The sequence below is a fragment of the Anabrus simplex genome, chromosome 5 (assembly GCF_040414725.1).
Source record: "Anabrus simplex isolate iqAnaSimp1 chromosome 5, ASM4041472v1, whole genome shotgun sequence".
Taxonomy (NCBI): Eukaryota; Metazoa; Arthropoda; class Insecta; order Orthoptera; family Tettigoniidae; genus Anabrus; species Anabrus simplex.
Genome location: NC_090269.1, coordinates 202,936,207 through 202,952,845, shown reverse-complemented (window position 1 = coordinate 202,952,845; position 16,639 = coordinate 202,936,207). Strand labels below are relative to the sequence as shown.

Sequence of the window (16,639 nt, the reverse complement as noted above, 5' to 3'; positions counted from 1 at the left end):
GTCAACTAAAAGAATAAGCGAAAGTTTCAACCCGCAACATTTTCCTAATTAGCAATTACTCATATAACTAGCAATTACCGACTAATAACTGTCACCATTGTTGCCGTTCAAACGCACGGAATACCCATGAACCTCCATCCACACTGACCAGTCTCCGTACCGATCTCGGCACTGCAACTGAAAAACTTCCAGCTTGATGCCTATAAAACCTCATTTGCCTATGAAATATTTCCCTACCCCCGGTGATTTTAACTAAAATAAACTGCTCTACATATTTCCGAAATGTCAATACTAATTCCTTCTTCCAACCTCTGAAACATCAGGACGCACTTGGTACTAAAAAAAAAAAAATTTTTTACCCTTGCACACCAGCTGCTCTTGTGTAATTATGTATATATTTGTAAATTCTCAACTATTCAATTAGATAATGTAATTACTATATAGTTACCAACTATTGACATTAGTTTTTATTACAAACATTTACGCAGAATGTTATAATGTAAATATTTTTAAAACTTTATCTCAACTATTCAATTGAACAATGTAAATACTGTATAGTTACCAACCTTTGACATTAATTTTTGGTTACAAACATTGACGCCGAACACTACACCTTTTCTCCCTTAATTGTTTTAATGTAAATATTTTTTAACTTTTTATTTTCCTATGATTGCGTCAACTGTTTCTCCAGAGCACCACTGCCGAACTCTATTATGTTAATTTTAGGCATTGGTGCCGACTTTTCATCTATAAACCTATATGTTCAACCATCACTTTTGTACAACTATTTCCCATACTTAATTTTTGTAATTGTATTAATAATATGTATTAATTTGTACATGTCAACTACCAACCAGTTACCTGATTTTTTACCTTGAGGTGATATTTTGACTGATGATGCCCTCAATGAAGGGCGAAACATGTCTCAAGTGGAATCAATAATAAATTCCTAATTTATAAAATTTATATGTATTGAATAGGTGGAAAAAACTAACCTTTTAGCATCCTACATCTCTCACTTTTCCGTTGAAACCTGGCAGTTGGGTATAAAATGCCTTTGGGTGTGGTGAGCCCATCATAATATGATGCATTAAAGTAGATCAGAACCAAGATCTAAGAAGTACCCTTGAAGCGACTTGCATCTTCTGTGTTTCCTAGGAGGTACGAGAAGTGGATGGAGGTCAGTGATCCACAGTCCGACCCAGGAGCTCCCTGGATAAGAGTGATGGAGGAAGATTTTTTCTTTTATAAATAGGGCCAGTTAGGAAACATCCTTTGCAAAGAGACACAGTATTGTTGTAGAAAGTCTTTTATTTTGTACATCACAATATCAAACAGCTGTCATTTAATATCATTTTAAATTGATAAATAAATATATATCAATAAAATACATGTACAGATTTTAAAATATCACATTGGTTATCAAAGCTCTTATCAGACCGTATCAACATCATATACGTGGTGTTAAGTCGCCACCTCCCTCCCTTCTCTCCAAAATCAACAAGCGATGCAATATTTGTAGAGTATTTAGAGTATTTTATTTGCTAGTTTGGTTTTCTACTTCTTGTTTTTGTTGCAAGAGAGCTTTTTTCCTCTTTGACATGTGTTTTAATTCAAAGTATTCTTCAATTTCTTCTAGTGACTTGCCTTTGGTTTCAGGAACAAAAACACATACAAATACACAACTGATAAGACAAAGTGCTGCATATAACCAAAAGGCACCATCATTACCAATAGTTGATTTCAAACCATGATATGTTTTGATAACTATGAACATGACTCCCAAATTAAAAGAACCAGCCACTGAGCTGAGGAGACTTCTCTGTCGCACAGGCAGAAGCTCTCCCATCATAAGGTACGGAAGAGTACAGTAGCCAACAGAATATCCTGCCATAAAGATAAGAAGGCTAATAAGTGGAAGGAGACCAAGATCCTGGGCTTCACCATGATCCAGAAGGTAAAAGTATGCACCTAGGGCAGACATAGAGAGTGTCATAAGAAATCCAGATCCTAACAGCAATGGTCTTCTGCCAGCTCGATCCACAACAAATAAGGCAAGTAAATTAGAGACCAGTTGTACCAGCCCCACTAAGATTGTAGAAAGATGTTCATCTGTGGAGCTTCCCGAGGACTTGAAGATTTCCACTGTGTAGAACACAATAGCATCTATTCCACTAAGTTGTTGGAATGCCATTAGAAAGAGTGACAAGCAGAAAGGCAATAGCACTGGCCGCCTAAGAAGAGCCTTCATTGGTGATTTTGCTTCGTGTGATTTTTCTTGCTGCAGTTGTTCAGGAGGGGGCTGTTCGGAGGCCACTGTGAAGACAGATGTCCGCCGTTCCTCCATTGGGATCTGATCTACTGGACCCCGAACTGGGTGATGTAGCCATTTCATAGCTTTATCTGCTTCCTCAGTACGTCCTTTGCCCATCAGCCATGAAGGAGACTCAGGCAATGGCAGTAAAACAAATAAGAGAGCTGCAGGGAAGGCAGCTGATGCACCAGCCAGTTCTTGCCAATTCAGCCACGCACCCATTACATAGCTTGCTAGGATCCCTCCAGACATGAAAAGTGCTGGGAGAGAACCCAATACTCCACGAATTTCAGGATGGGAGCTCTCATTAACCTATAAGCAGAGAAATGAGAGAGATGTTATCATCCAATCTAATAATGCATAATACCACTACTTTTCACAATAACAACAGATCCAACAGGACCAGTCAGTAATTTCAGAGGTTTTTTAGAATAAGTTTAGCTCTTTATCATATATTTTTAGATTGTTTTATGAACAAATAATGGATTATTTATTAGACTAGCCCTGATTCTTTTCTTACACAAGCAACAAAAAACAAAAAAAAGTAGTCAACCCCATGGAGGCCATGAAGGCCTTGGGTGGGGTGGAATGTAAAGAAGTCTTTCTCTATCTGTAACCTTGGCACTTGGTGAGGTAGAGTGGTTAGCTCTACGCCCAACTGCGTTTGCCCCCAGGAATTAACCTACTTCTGATATTTGGTGTAGGCTGTGTGAACCTCGGGGACATGTGCACCTCTGGAAGTGGAAAACATGTTTCTTAAATTTTTTTACTTCCTGACTGGGAATCAAACCCAAGTTTTTCTTGGTGAACCAAGCACGCCTTTAATGCCTCGGCCAGGCAGTCCCTAGAATAAGGTTAGTGCTTCTTTAAGAAATAAAATTCTTAGTCGAATCTATACTCGCTGTCATTGAAACTGCATCACGCAATAAATGCTGAAGTTATGATGTGCAATTATCTATTTAATCGAAGTTTAGCTCTTTATCATATATTTTTAGATTGTTTTGTGAACAAATAATGGATTATTTATTAGACTAGCCTTAATTCTTTTCTTACACAATCTGGAAAAAACATTTCTGGATGTGAGGCAATATTTTCCCCAGTCCTCAAGCACCTGTTTTGTTGTATTGTACCCCCTTTCAATCACATATGTTTGAAAGATGTTTCTGTCATAATCATAATCAGTTTTCTGGAGAAAGTCTTGAAAATACTGCAAAAGCTGTTGCTTTGGTGGAAGGTGACCTGTCACAGTCTCATCCTTGGCTTTGACAATATGAAAGTGACCGAGGTATGTGTGATGCTAGTAATACCATTCCTCGTGCAGCCAGTCCCTGTTATGAATGGTGTGAAAATATCACTCATAGGGTCGGTTGGTGCATGCATTTCAGTGGGCTTGCCAGATTGATACGTAATAGCAACTTCTGGCTCGATGAGGAAAGCAACGGGAAACTACCTCACTCCTCATTTCCCTAGTATGCCTCTTCAGTGACACCTAGGCTATCTATGACAGCTGTTGGCGGAACTGTGGAGGATCAAAACAGCCTTCGGGCTGAATACCCAACATACATACAATGAACTTAAAATATTCTTTGAATAAAGAAATGAAATATATAATAAAATGAATGATTCCAGAGAGATGTCCAATTTGATATCCTTTAGAAAGGGAAATATGCCTTTATGTTCTCTTTTGAAGTTTACTAGAAAATGCAGGACTGCTACACAAATGTGTTGTTGGACTAAGGTGATTAAGTAGTGAGGGGGAGGGGAGGAGTGGAAGAAGAAGAGATCATGTTCTATTAAGTAATATGATCACTTGAAATTGTTGTACTTCAAATATGTTAAATAGTTCTTTAAAAAGGATATTGGTGTGTTCAGGAATTTTATTTTAGTTAGCTGGGAAATTTATAATGTCCAATAACGGACCACTTATATTGGTATTATAAATTTACTCATTCGGGACAAATATTTCAGGTTCCCTATGGGAATCAACATCTATATCATCTGATGGCCAGGCAGGCATCAATTTTTGGTAATGAGACAAAGTCTCTCATAGTGCGTTAGCACTGCCGGTGGCTCCAAGGAGCCTACGCAGTGGCTTCCATGGTATACACTAGCCATGTGTCTTGGTGGATGTGCTATGTACCAACTGATGAGTCCAACTTACCACACTGGGGCGAAATGCTGGCAACCAGGAATGAGTTAGCTGGAAAATTTATAATGTCCAATAACAGACCATTTATATTGGTATTATAAATTTACTCATTCAGGACAAATATTTCAGGGTCCCTATGGGAATCAACATTTATATCATCAGACGGTTGAGGCGTTTGCCTTCTGACCCCAACTTGGCAAGTTCGATCCTGGCTCAGTCTTGTGTACTTGGATGTGCTTAAATACGTCAACCTCATGTCGGTAGATTTACTTGCACATAAAAGAACTCCTGCGGGACTAAATTCCACCACATCGCCGTCTCCGAAAACTGTAAAATGTAGTTAGTGGGACGTAAAGCAATTAACATTATTATTATTATTATTATTATTATTATTATTATTATTATTATTATTATTATTATTCTTTATATTAATGCTAAGATTATTTCTTAAACCTAATGGAATGTGAATGTTTCTGTAAATGTTTGTAGGGAACCATATGGTATGTGTGTATTTTTACTCCATGACTATTTGCCCTAGACAACAATCGATTATTCCTTGATATGAGACAGTGATCTGTGGTTTTGAACTAGGAGCAAAAGGGTTGTTAATTTATGTGGTCATTTTTTGTGTTTGTTATGCCAAACTGAGGAGCACGTTTGAACTTATTAGCAATTTTTCTTCTTCTCTTCTCAGTATCTCTTCATCTTCTCGCTGTGTTCCTTTTTACGTTGTTCAGTCCATCCTGTATGTAGTCGGGTGGGCTTTACAGAAAATTTGTGTTTGTGAATTTTTATTCAAGATTTGCCACCAATTATAATAGTTTTAGATGCATAAAGTGCTTCTGTTTTTAACTAGTGGTATAATGTCATAATTTTTCCTTTTTTAAATATAGTTCCTTTATTGTATCTGTTTTGAATTTCTATCTTTGTTAGCTTGCTGATTTAATCCTGCTGGTTCAGTAATTCACCTAGATAAATTTGTCTACTTGAGTGATATTTCCATATTTGGTGATTAACGGTTGACTGTTGAAACCTGATGTAATCCCTTCCATATACTTTCTTTTCATAAGAAATTTGGAATCCTATTTTAGCTCCTATTTCGTGTAGTTTTTCTGTTGTTGGATAGGATAACAGTGTCATCAGCAAATGCTAGGCAATTAAGGTGAATTTTGTTTTGCATACATCTACTAATATTTATACCTTTAGTTTCATTTTGCCATAATCCTGATCACTTTTTCCCAAACTAAATTAAACATTAAGGGAGATAATCCATTCCCTTGTCAGACTCCTGTTTTGATTTCAAATGGTTCAAAAATTTCTCCTAAAAATTTTACTTTTGATGTTGTGTCAGTCAATGTTTGCTTGATCAGTTCTCTTGTTTTCTTGTCAACTTGGAATTCCTTTAGCACATTAAACACTTTCTGTTGGTCTACAGAGTTGTATGCCCTTTTGAAGTCAACAAATTTGACTACTGTTTGTTTGGTTGTTTGAATTTGAAGAAGAATGGTTAAGTTTGAAAATTTGCTCTCCACACGATCTCCCTCTTCAAAATCCTGCCTGCTATTCACCAGTTAAGTGCTTAGTTTATTCTTCCAACCTATTAAGCAAGGCTTTGGAGACGATTTTATAGATGATTGACAGTAGAGAAATTTGCCTGTGGTAATTTAGGTGGTACTTGTATTTACAGTAAAAAAAGAATAAGTGTAAATTCATAACTGATAATTGGCAGTTGTGTTATTAAATTGTAACTGCTTTACAAATTTTATGACCCCGATATGATGGTTTGCATTCATATAATTTTGAATGAATAGTTTTCCAAACACTGGGATGAGTGTTATCGTATTGGTACCTAAAACAGACAAGATTCTTACACAGGATGACAGCTCTACAGCTAAAACATCCCAGGACAAGGATGCAGCTGTGGACAGTGAAACCCATACCATAAGCATTAAACTACCTCCTTTCTGGGTTGAAAAGCCCAAAATATGGTTCACCCAAGTGGAAGCTCAATTTAGGATACAGAAGGTTAAGAGTGAAAGTGATATGTTCAATTATTGTTTGGTTGCTCACCTCGAACCAAGATATCTCAAAAATATATGGGACATTATTCTCAGTGAGACTGTGGCTAACAAACATACAGCTGCTAAAACTCTTGCTATTTTTAAAGAAAGTGACGATTTGACAAATTAAGAAACTTTTGACTCGTATTGAATTAAGTGATGTAGTCAACTGTGGCAAAAGATGTAGTCCTTACCTGGTGTAGACGTTTTGGATGAAGTCCTAAAAACTCTTTGGCTCAATAAGTTGCCAGATTCTGTTAAGAATATTCTTGTAGTAAGTGACAAAATCATAGAGAAATGTGTAGCTATGGCTGATAAAATTATAGGAATAAGTCCAAATCATGAAATTTTTCAGGTTAAAGAATAAGATGCTAGAGCAAATGTTAATTCACTGGGACTAGACTAAAATGTCATGGTGTTAGTTTTGAAATTAATTGCTCAATTTGCTTCACTGAAACAATGTCTAGATGCAATGCAAATGGAGTCAAGATCCCGTAGCTCAAGTCAAAATGGTTAACTTAGTAGAAGCAGGTCCAACCTGCAAGGTAATATTGTTTTTACCATTTCAGATTTGGAAACAACTGTTATCCTAAGAAATGTAGATAGATCTCCTTGCACGTGGAAATCATTGGAAAATATGAACCAGCAGTCAAAGTAGCACCAAATTCTACTGGTGATAATGTCACTTGCTGCAAATCTCGATTATTCATAATTGATAGGAATACCAAAATGGGAGTTCTCATTGATAGTGGAGCGGATGTATCAGTCCTTCCTGCTACTGTTAGAGATAAGCATGTAAACATGGATTATAAACTCTTAGCAGCAAACAGTATTGAGATTCCCACTTATGGCATCAAAACAATTAATATTGATTTTGGGCTACGGTGCAAATTTCAGTGGCCACTTATTTTTGCCCAAACAACTGAAGGAATGTTAGGTGCTGATTTCAGTAAGAAATTCAACTTGATAGATCTCAGTAATAAGCACCTTATCAATGGTGAAACTAAGCTAAACATTACTGGTAAAATTTCAACCATCAGTAATGATAATATTGTCAGCACCATACTTGACAAACCCAAACTGGTTGCCTTCTTCCCATTAAATGTAATGCAAAACATTATATTACAACCTCTTTTCAGCCTGTTCATTGCAAACCATGACCGTTGGATGCCACCAAACTGAAAAATTTTAAAAATGGATTTCAGTTCATGCTTGAGAATGGAACTATTCAACCGTCCCAAGTCACAGTTGGATAGTCCGCTACACCTAGTCTAAAAATTTTATAAAATGGAACCTTACTCCCCTCCAGAGATTATCACAGACTGAATGATCAGACAATTCCAGATTGCTATCCGATTTTCATAATCAAAGACTTATGGAACATCTTGTTGCCTAATAAGAACATTTTTTCAAAAGTAGATTTAACCCATTTGCATCATTTGATGAGCTGTGGCCACGCACGATGTTTTGGCGCATGAATCAAATGACGAGCTCAGCTCGCGATGATGCAATGTCTTGCTTATTTTTGTATATTAGACTCCCTTTGCAATATAATTACTCACAATGCATCAGTAAGGAACTAGAGGCATGTACGGTTGGTAAACAATGCTCTCACTGGGCGAGTTGGCCATGCGATCAGGGGCATGCGGCTGTGAACTTGCAACCGGGAGATAGTAGGTTCGAATCCCACTGTCGGCAGCCTTGAAGATGGTTTTCCGTCCTTTCCCACTTTCACACCAGGCAAATGCTGGTGCTGTACCTTATTTAAGGCCACGTCCGCTTCCTTCCAGGTCCTAAGCCTTCCCTATTCCATCGTCGCCATAAGACCTATCTGTGTTGGTGCAACATAAAGCAAAAAAAAAAAAAAACCATGCTCTCTGTATTTCTATGTGACACTGGGATTGTTGAACAACAGTTTATTTTTGTTGATATTCATTATGCAGTAGAACCGGCATTGGAGTAGTGTCCATGAGAGATTCAAAGTGCTTGTAGAAGTGTTTAAGATGGCAATTTTGGAAATGATGATGTTTTGGAAAATGAATCCAAGGTTGAGGGTAATAGCAATAGTGAAAGTTGCTAAAGTGCACAAAGCATTGAAGAAAATGAGAGTGAAATTGCCGTGACAGGTTGATGTTTTCACAAAGACGCACACACGAAATGCCGAGAGCCTATTATTGAAATAATGTAAAGGCGCAGCAGGGATGAGTAGTTTCAACGATAGAGCTGGCTTCTGAGCCCAACTCAGTCCGGTGGTATTTTGAAGATGCTCAAATACGCCAGCCTTGTGTTGGTAGATTTACTGGCACGTTAAAGAACTCCTACGGAACAAAATTACGGCATCTTGGCGTCTCCTAAAACCGTGAAAGTAGTTAGTGGGACTTTAAATCAATTACATTATTATTTGTGAATGCGCAGACTGACTTTGGGTTACTAATAAAACGTTTCGTGTATTTGCAGATGCCCAGAATATGTTGTGTTCCCATGTATCGTAGCAATTATAGCATAAAAAAGAAGCCTTTGCTACCTCATTTAGGTTTCCTTCAGATGAGAAATTAAAAAAAAAAAAAAGGGTTTGTCACTTTAAACGCAATAATTGGGAACTTGGGAAGGATTCAGTCATGTGCACAAACATTTCACACACAAAAGTTTTTCAACAGGGGATAAAATTTGTGATGATAAAGGCAACGTAACTATACTACCACCTAAACTTAATTAGCTTCTTCCTGATATATGTCCAATTATTTTCCCAAATTTTCCAAAATATTTGTCATATCTTGAATGTAGGAGACTGAAAATTGAAGAGTAGGGAAAACAAGAAGATGGATGATTTGCCACATGTAAGCCATTTACTCAAAATTAACCAAAATATGAATGTCATTGTGTATGTTAATAGTTATCAGGTGTCTGTAAATGAAGTGACATGTTTAGCTGATGGTAAAATATCCAAGTGGTTTCAACAAAATGAATATTTATTAAATTATATAGGAGCCACTCCTAATAGTGTTAGTGTTGAATGTGTACAAAGAAAATAATGTACTGAAAATGCCCGATAAGCTTATAGAGTAAAAGACTAAAAAACAATGTTAGGTTTTGGTCCACCCAATCAATACACCTCGCTTTACAAGTGAAAACTATTTAATTAAAAAAACATATTAAATATATTTAGGGACATATTTTGTCTCTATTTGAGACTTCATCAGCCATAAAGTCACGTGGTAGATTACAAAACTCATAATTCAGAACTTGAAAAAAATGGAAGAACCCAATGCCTTTTTAAGGACTATTTGAGAAATGTAAAAGATATAAATATATATACATTTTTAACACAAATTGACCTCACTTCTTGCAAAAACTTTGTTGTCTTCAATGATAAAAATAAAATATAACTTGAAATATGACAAGCCTGCCATAACGTCTCGTACGGAATACACTGTCCATTGTTGCTCTCCGTATTTAAAATGGAAGTTCCTTCATGAACTGTTGAGAAAACATTGGAGAACAAATACACACACATTAATGAGGTACTTTAACACTTCTTGCAAACAATCTTTCTGCAAAGTTAAATATGAACGACCCTACTTGAAAATGTTGCAAGCATTGTTGGAATCTGGTAGTTTCAGTGTGTTGACTTCACTGTGATTGTGTCCGGCTCCATGGCTAAATGGTTAGCGTGCTGGCCTTTGGTCACGGGAACCGGGTTCGATTCCCGGCAGGGTCGGGAATTTTAACCATCATTGGTTAATTTCGCTGGCACGGGGGCTGGGTGTATGTGACGTCTTCATCATCATTCCATCCTCACCACAACACTCAGGTCGCCTACGTGTGTCAAATAAAAAGACCTGCATTTGGTGAGCCGAACTTGTCCTCAGACACTCCCGGCACTAAAAGCCATACGCCATCTCTCTCTCATCTGACTGTGATTGTGGCCAACCCCTAGTAATCAGTAGGTTTGTTGATAAAATACTTACAAAGATGGGATATTAAAATCAAGAAGAAGACTGAAGGACAAATTCAAAATTATATAATAAAATTAGCAGTAGGAGATTGTAGTAAGTATTCTGTAAAAGGAAGCAAATTTCCTTCCAACCTCATTATTCAGGAACATGAACGTAATATTCGTAATTTGAATAGGTATTCCTTTAGTAAGTATTCTGTAAAAGGAAGCAAATTTCCTTCCAACCTCATTAATCAGGAACATGAACGTAATATTCGTAATTTGAATAGGTAGTCCTTTTTGTCAGATGTAGTAATCTATTGTTTAATTTGGTTTGAAGCGAATGTCCCTATGTTCTTCGTAAGATATTTATAAATCAAGTTGCTCATCTATGCAGATAGGGATGCCAACTCCCAGATCAACTCAAGAACATTCAGCTGCTGTAGGAGCGACAACATAGTTCGTGATCAACATCAGCAGTTTTGATGTGTCATTTAGTTTGAAGTTTGGATATGTTGTTCGGACTTCATCAATGTTTTAGATTAAGATTGTAAATTGTGGCATACCAAAGTGTTTATTATTGGTTATATTGTGTGCGTATGTCTTCCAATTGTAGCATGGCTGAAGATGACCCAATGGGGTCGAAACTAGTCCCAGTTCTATAAGACATTATACAAGCTTATGGTATTGAATAGGTGGACTATTCTCTACCCTTTGATAGTGATCAGTTGTCAATACAGACCTTAATGAAACTCATAACTTATTACCAAATTTGATTTAATTCAGTAGTGCAAATAGGGGAGGGGGTGGGAATATATTTAAAAGGTTATTGTGTGTCATGAGCCAAAGAAAATGTTAATTATGTTGTGTAGTAAGGTTTACAACAATTTGACATCAGTGAACCTGGTGGAAATATCTCCTGTATCAAGAAATGGGACTACAGGCCAGACATACTACTACTTACGTAAACCTGAGCAGAAGGGATTATGATTCCTGCACAGAAACCAGTAATAATCCTGCCACATATAAGCATCTCATAACTTTTGGCAAATGTTACGAGCAGCCAACCAATCACTGACAGTGGAGAACTTATCATGAGAGTTCTCTTGCGGCCAATATGCTGTAGGAAAGGACCTGCACAGAGACTGCCCACAAATGCTCCCAGGGGTGGTATAGAGCCTGTAAAATAAAAGATAATACAAATTAAAAATAAAAGGTTATTTATATATGAAAATATAAGTTACCTATTCATCAGCATGTTGCAAGTACCATCAAAAGATACATTTGCAAATGTTCAAATTAATAGTTTTCAAGAGCTGTGCTGTATAATGCATTAAGTATCTTAAATATTGCCTTCAGCAATTCCTTGTTCCTTTACTTGACAAGTATTTTTAGACATAATAGTTCTCTCTAAGCTCAGTTGTGAGCTTGCATTAGGGAGATAGTGGGTTCAAACCTCACTGTCGGCAGCCCTGAAGATGGTTTTCCATGGTTTCCCTCCCATTTTCACACAAGACCTGTACCTTAAGGCTGTACCTTAATTAAGGCCATGGCTGCTTTCTTCCCACTCCCACTCCTAGCCCTATCATATCCCATCGTCGCCATAAGACCTATCAGCGTTGACGTGATGTAAAGCAAATTGTAAAAAAAAAAATAAAAAAAAAAATTAGTAAATAAATATCTTTTAACTAGAATAAACTGGCATTTATTGCCTGATCCACTTATAGATGAAACTCTTAGGATTTGAAGTAAATTAAGCTTGAAAATTACTTCACATATTTTTTCTCGCCAAAATTCCTGATGAAATGTAAGCAATTAGCCGAGTTGCTATTCCACTCTGAAAGACCAGGTTCTCCTCAAGAAATTATTGGCGTTCAGTGGAGTGCTATTAGCAGAAATGGCAGCTATGAACAAAGGACATAGAATTATTTATTTAACAGTGTTAAGAGTACTAAAGTAGTGGTTATTATAGGTAATTAAAGGTAAGAGGGGGGGGGGATCAAATATAAATGGCATTTTATTTTTTATTTAAATTAATTTGTTGAAAGCACAAGGAAATTACAATTTATTTTTCCACATAGTTCCCTGCTTTGGAAATGCATTTGTCCCAGCGTCTGGGCAGCTTTTTGATGCCCTCATCATAAAAAGAACAGGGTCGTGTCACCAGCCAGTTGTGCACAAAGTCTTCCACACTCTCGTCATTTTCAAATCATTGCCCTCCTAGAGCTTCTTTAAGCAGTCCGAACAAAAGGAAATCGCAGGGCGATAAGTCCGGGCTGTAAGGAGGATGATCAAGTGTAGTCCAGTGCATTTCCTGTAGCTTGGAGACAGTTACAGCTGCAGTATGGGGCCGCGTATTGTCGTGGAGGAGGATGACCTGTCGAATCGGTTGGTCTTGTCTTTTGCAGCGATATGCAACTCTCACATTGTTCAACAGCTCGCAGTAGTAAGCAGCATTGAGTGTGTGTCGCTCACACAAAAAAATCAATCAGCAAAATGCCTCGCCGATCGAAAAAAGAAAACATGTTTGCAACAACTTTGCCAGCTGACAGTTAGGTCTTGGCTTTCACTGGTGCTGCCTCCCTTTTCCTCCGCTACTCTTTACTGACTTGTTTGGATTCAGGAGTCTAGTGGTGGACCCATGTTCATCGCAGGTGATGATCCGACTCAAAAATGCATCACCTTCTTCCGCAAACCTTGCTGTAAACCTCTGACAGACCTCCAAACGTCTCAACTTCAGATTTTTGGTCAAAAGGCGAAGGATCCATCTGGAACACACTTTACGAAACTGTAGGTCATTTGTGATGATTACTTGACAGCTCCCATAACTGATTCCGACTTGTTTTGCAGTTTCTGATACTCTCGCCTGTTGATCGTCATCAATAATGTCTTTAACCGCACAAATGTTTTCGTCTGTAATGCTGGTCCGAGGACGGCGATTGTGTTGCAGATTTTCCACATGTTCTTGTCCTTCCTTGAACTTTTTATGCCAGGCAAACACACGCGTCCTTAACAATTGTTTGATCACCGAACTGTGCAATCAATCTCTGGCGAATTTCCGCCCCTGTAATTCCTTCATGAGCAGATAATTTTATAAGCACATGTTGAGCAGTGGAGGGGTGCACCTGTTGCTCCGACCTTATGAGCGTTACTTACAAAACGGTGGGAAATATCTAACAGCACACACTCCCCACTCCTAACGGTCCCATCTAAGCATAGTAAAAGCGCAGGGCCAGTCCTACTAACTGTTGATGTTAAGGAACAAAAATCCTATTTATATTTGATCGACCTTCGTATTTATGTTGACATTCTGAGAACTGATGGTAGAATGTGAGGTCTGGGTTGAAAGCACTTGCAGGGTTTAGACAAGGCTGTACTTTTTCACTCTTACTGTTCATTTAGTGACAGGTATAAAATGGTGGGGAGGGATTCAGTTGGGTAGAAATGTAGTATGCAGTTTGGCCTATGTTGACTAATTTACTTGGTCTTAATGGTATACTGCGCTGCAAGCCTGCAGTCTAATGTGTCAAGGAGTCTGAAAAAAAGGTGTGGTGAGTATGATATGAAAATTAACATTTCCAAGACTAAACTGATGCCAGATGGGAAAAAGCCTAAGAGGATTAAATATCAGGTTAGGAATACAAAACTGGAACAGGTGGATTATTTCAAGTATTTAGGATATGTATTCTCTCAGAATGCAACTCTTGTTCTTTTCCGACCCCGACGCTATTAGGTTTGCGAGGGCTAGGGAGTCTTTCATTTTCACGCCCTTCGTGGCCCTTATCTTCCTTTGGCCGATATCTTCATTTTTCGAAGTGTCGGATCCCTTCCATTTTTTCCGCCTGATTAGTGTTACATAGAGGATGGTTGCGTAGTTGTACTTCCTCTTAAAACAATAATCACCACCACCACCTCTCTCAGAATGGTAGTATGCTAAAAATAAGTGAAATTGAATCAAGGTGTAGCAAAGCTACTACAGTGAGCTGGCAGTTATGATCAGGTATTCTGCAAGAAAGAATTCAGTTCTCAGACGAAGCTATCTTTATATCGGTCTGTTTTCAGACTGACTTTGCTTGAGTTTCTTTCCTCTTTCCGCTTGTATTTGGTACTTTTTCAAGTAAAGCTGAATTAATTCTATAACTATTATGGAAAGTTCTTTCAGACTTAATAGCAGGTCTTCTATTAAGTTAGATTTTTATAACAGATGTGAAAGTAGCATGAATGATTGCTGGTATGGACAGATGAGATCAAAGGCAGGAGGGTACTCAGAAGCTGGATGAAGCTGTGTGTATAAATCTGCCTGGTGCAGCGGTCATGTGTGGAGAATGGAGGAAGGGCAGCTCGTGAAGTAGTGTCAGTGTGCCATGGCATCACCAATGTAATAAAGAAAGAATACAAGATTATTTTCCTCCCAAGAACAGTTTGTATTAAATTTCAGAAATATGAATGCATGTCTTATTCTGCCTCCATTTGAACAAGCATATAAACTGAAAACAAAATTGCACTTTAGCGGTGCTTGTCAGAGTATGTATAATAGGAATCAATTGAGGGATGTTCCACTATTCAACACTTCATATAACACATAAGATTTATTAAATGAAAACCGTTTCGATTCCCTTGGAATCATCATCAGTTCACAGTAAATAAATCAAAAGGATCTTAACAACAGTCAACATGAAATCTGCCTTATCATCATCATCATCAATGTCCCACTCCAGTCACCTGGGTGTAGTTTAATCTGCCTTTAAACACACTTAAAATGGTTGACATGGGATTATATGACATAAAAACACATTAAAATTTAAAGAACGTCCTAGGATCCAGGTCATAGATAACCGTAGTGCATTTGTACAATTTAGAACAGAGTTTCAAGATAATATATAAAAAAATTGAAATAATATATATAATTCCTGCTACTTTCACACTGTTACTTAAAACTTGAGTCAGTCTAGTTTAATAGCAGACCTGCTCTTAAGTCAAGTATTTAGGATATGTATTCTCTCAGAATGGTAGTATTCTAAAAATAAGTGAAATTGAATCAAGGTGTAGCAAAGCTACTACAGTGAACTGGCAGTTATGATCAGTGGTATTATGCAAGAAAGAATTCAGTTTTCAGACGTAGCCACTGGCTACATGTAGCCTACGCAGTGGCCTCCACGGTATGCACTAGCCATGCATCTTGGTGGGTGTGCTATTTAGCCATGCGTCTTGGTGGGTGTGCTATTTACCAACTGATCAGCCCAACTTAGCACATGGGGATGAAACGCTGGCAACCAGGAATGAGTTAGCTGGAAAATTTATAATGTCCAATAACAGACCATTTGTATTGGTATTTGACATTATATCGCAACATCTAGCGGTCCACCAGTTTACAGTAAACCTCAAAGGTTAGACCCACATAAATTAAACATTGCCAAAACAGAATTTCAGTACCTGTTGAATCACAATATAATTCATCACTCGCAGTCACAGTGGGCAAATCCTTTACACTTGGTCACAAAATCAAATGGCCAGTGGAGAGTCTGTGGAGATTATCGCCGTCTGAACGACAGGGCTCTTCCGAACCGATACCCCATTCCTAGAGTTGATGATGTACACTCGATTCTTCAAAACCAGAAGATAGTTTTTAAGGTTGATCATCTTAAGGCTTACTATCAGATTCCAATTGCAGAAGAAGACAAACCAAAAACAGCTATCATAACACCATTCGGCCTTTATGAATTTAATTTTCATGTCCCCGATTACGCAATGCACCCAGTACATTTCAGAGATTCATCAAGGACGTACCGAAGGGATTCAACTTCTATTTTCATATTTGGATGATATATTAATTGCATCTACACCTCCAGAAGAACATATTGAGCATCTCACTGCACTTTTCAAACAACTAGACAAGTTTGGCCTAAAAATTAATGTAGGAAAATCCATATTTGGTGTACAAGAACTTGTTTTTTAGGACATTTAATTACAGCAGATGGTCTCAAACCAGACCCTGCAAGAGTTGCTACCATGGCAAACTACAAACAGCCTGAAACAGTAAGAGAACTATGAGCCTTTTTAGGCACCGTAAACTTCTATCATCATGTAAAGCATGCTGCCCAGAATCAAGTGTTGCTAAATGAGTATGTAAAGGGTTCAAGAAGAAATGGTAAGAGACTAGAAAGGACAGCAGTCAATTGAGC

General features: G+C 37.7%; 1 protein-coding gene across 3 annotated transcripts in view; it reads right to left on the bottom strand.

Annotated features, from left to right (window-relative positions):
* Nucleotides 1-1,293: 1,293 nt before the first annotated feature.
* The window catches only part of LOC136873916 (facilitated trehalose transporter Tret1-2 homolog), a 323,227-nt gene continuing 307,881 nt past the window's right edge, over nt 1,294-16,639 (bottom strand). For all 3 annotated transcript variants that reach the window (XM_067147254.2, XM_067147253.2, XM_067147252.2), the window contains exons 3-4: nt 11,422-11,636; nt 1,294-2,626 (exon numbers count right to left, since the gene is read on the bottom strand). In XM_067147254.2, coding sequence (XP_067003355.2) covers nt 1,538-2,626; nt 11,422-11,636 — 1,304 coding nt within the window. In that variant the 3' untranslated portion in view covers nt 1,294-1,537. The remainder of the gene's footprint in view (nt 2,627-11,421; nt 11,637-16,639) is intronic.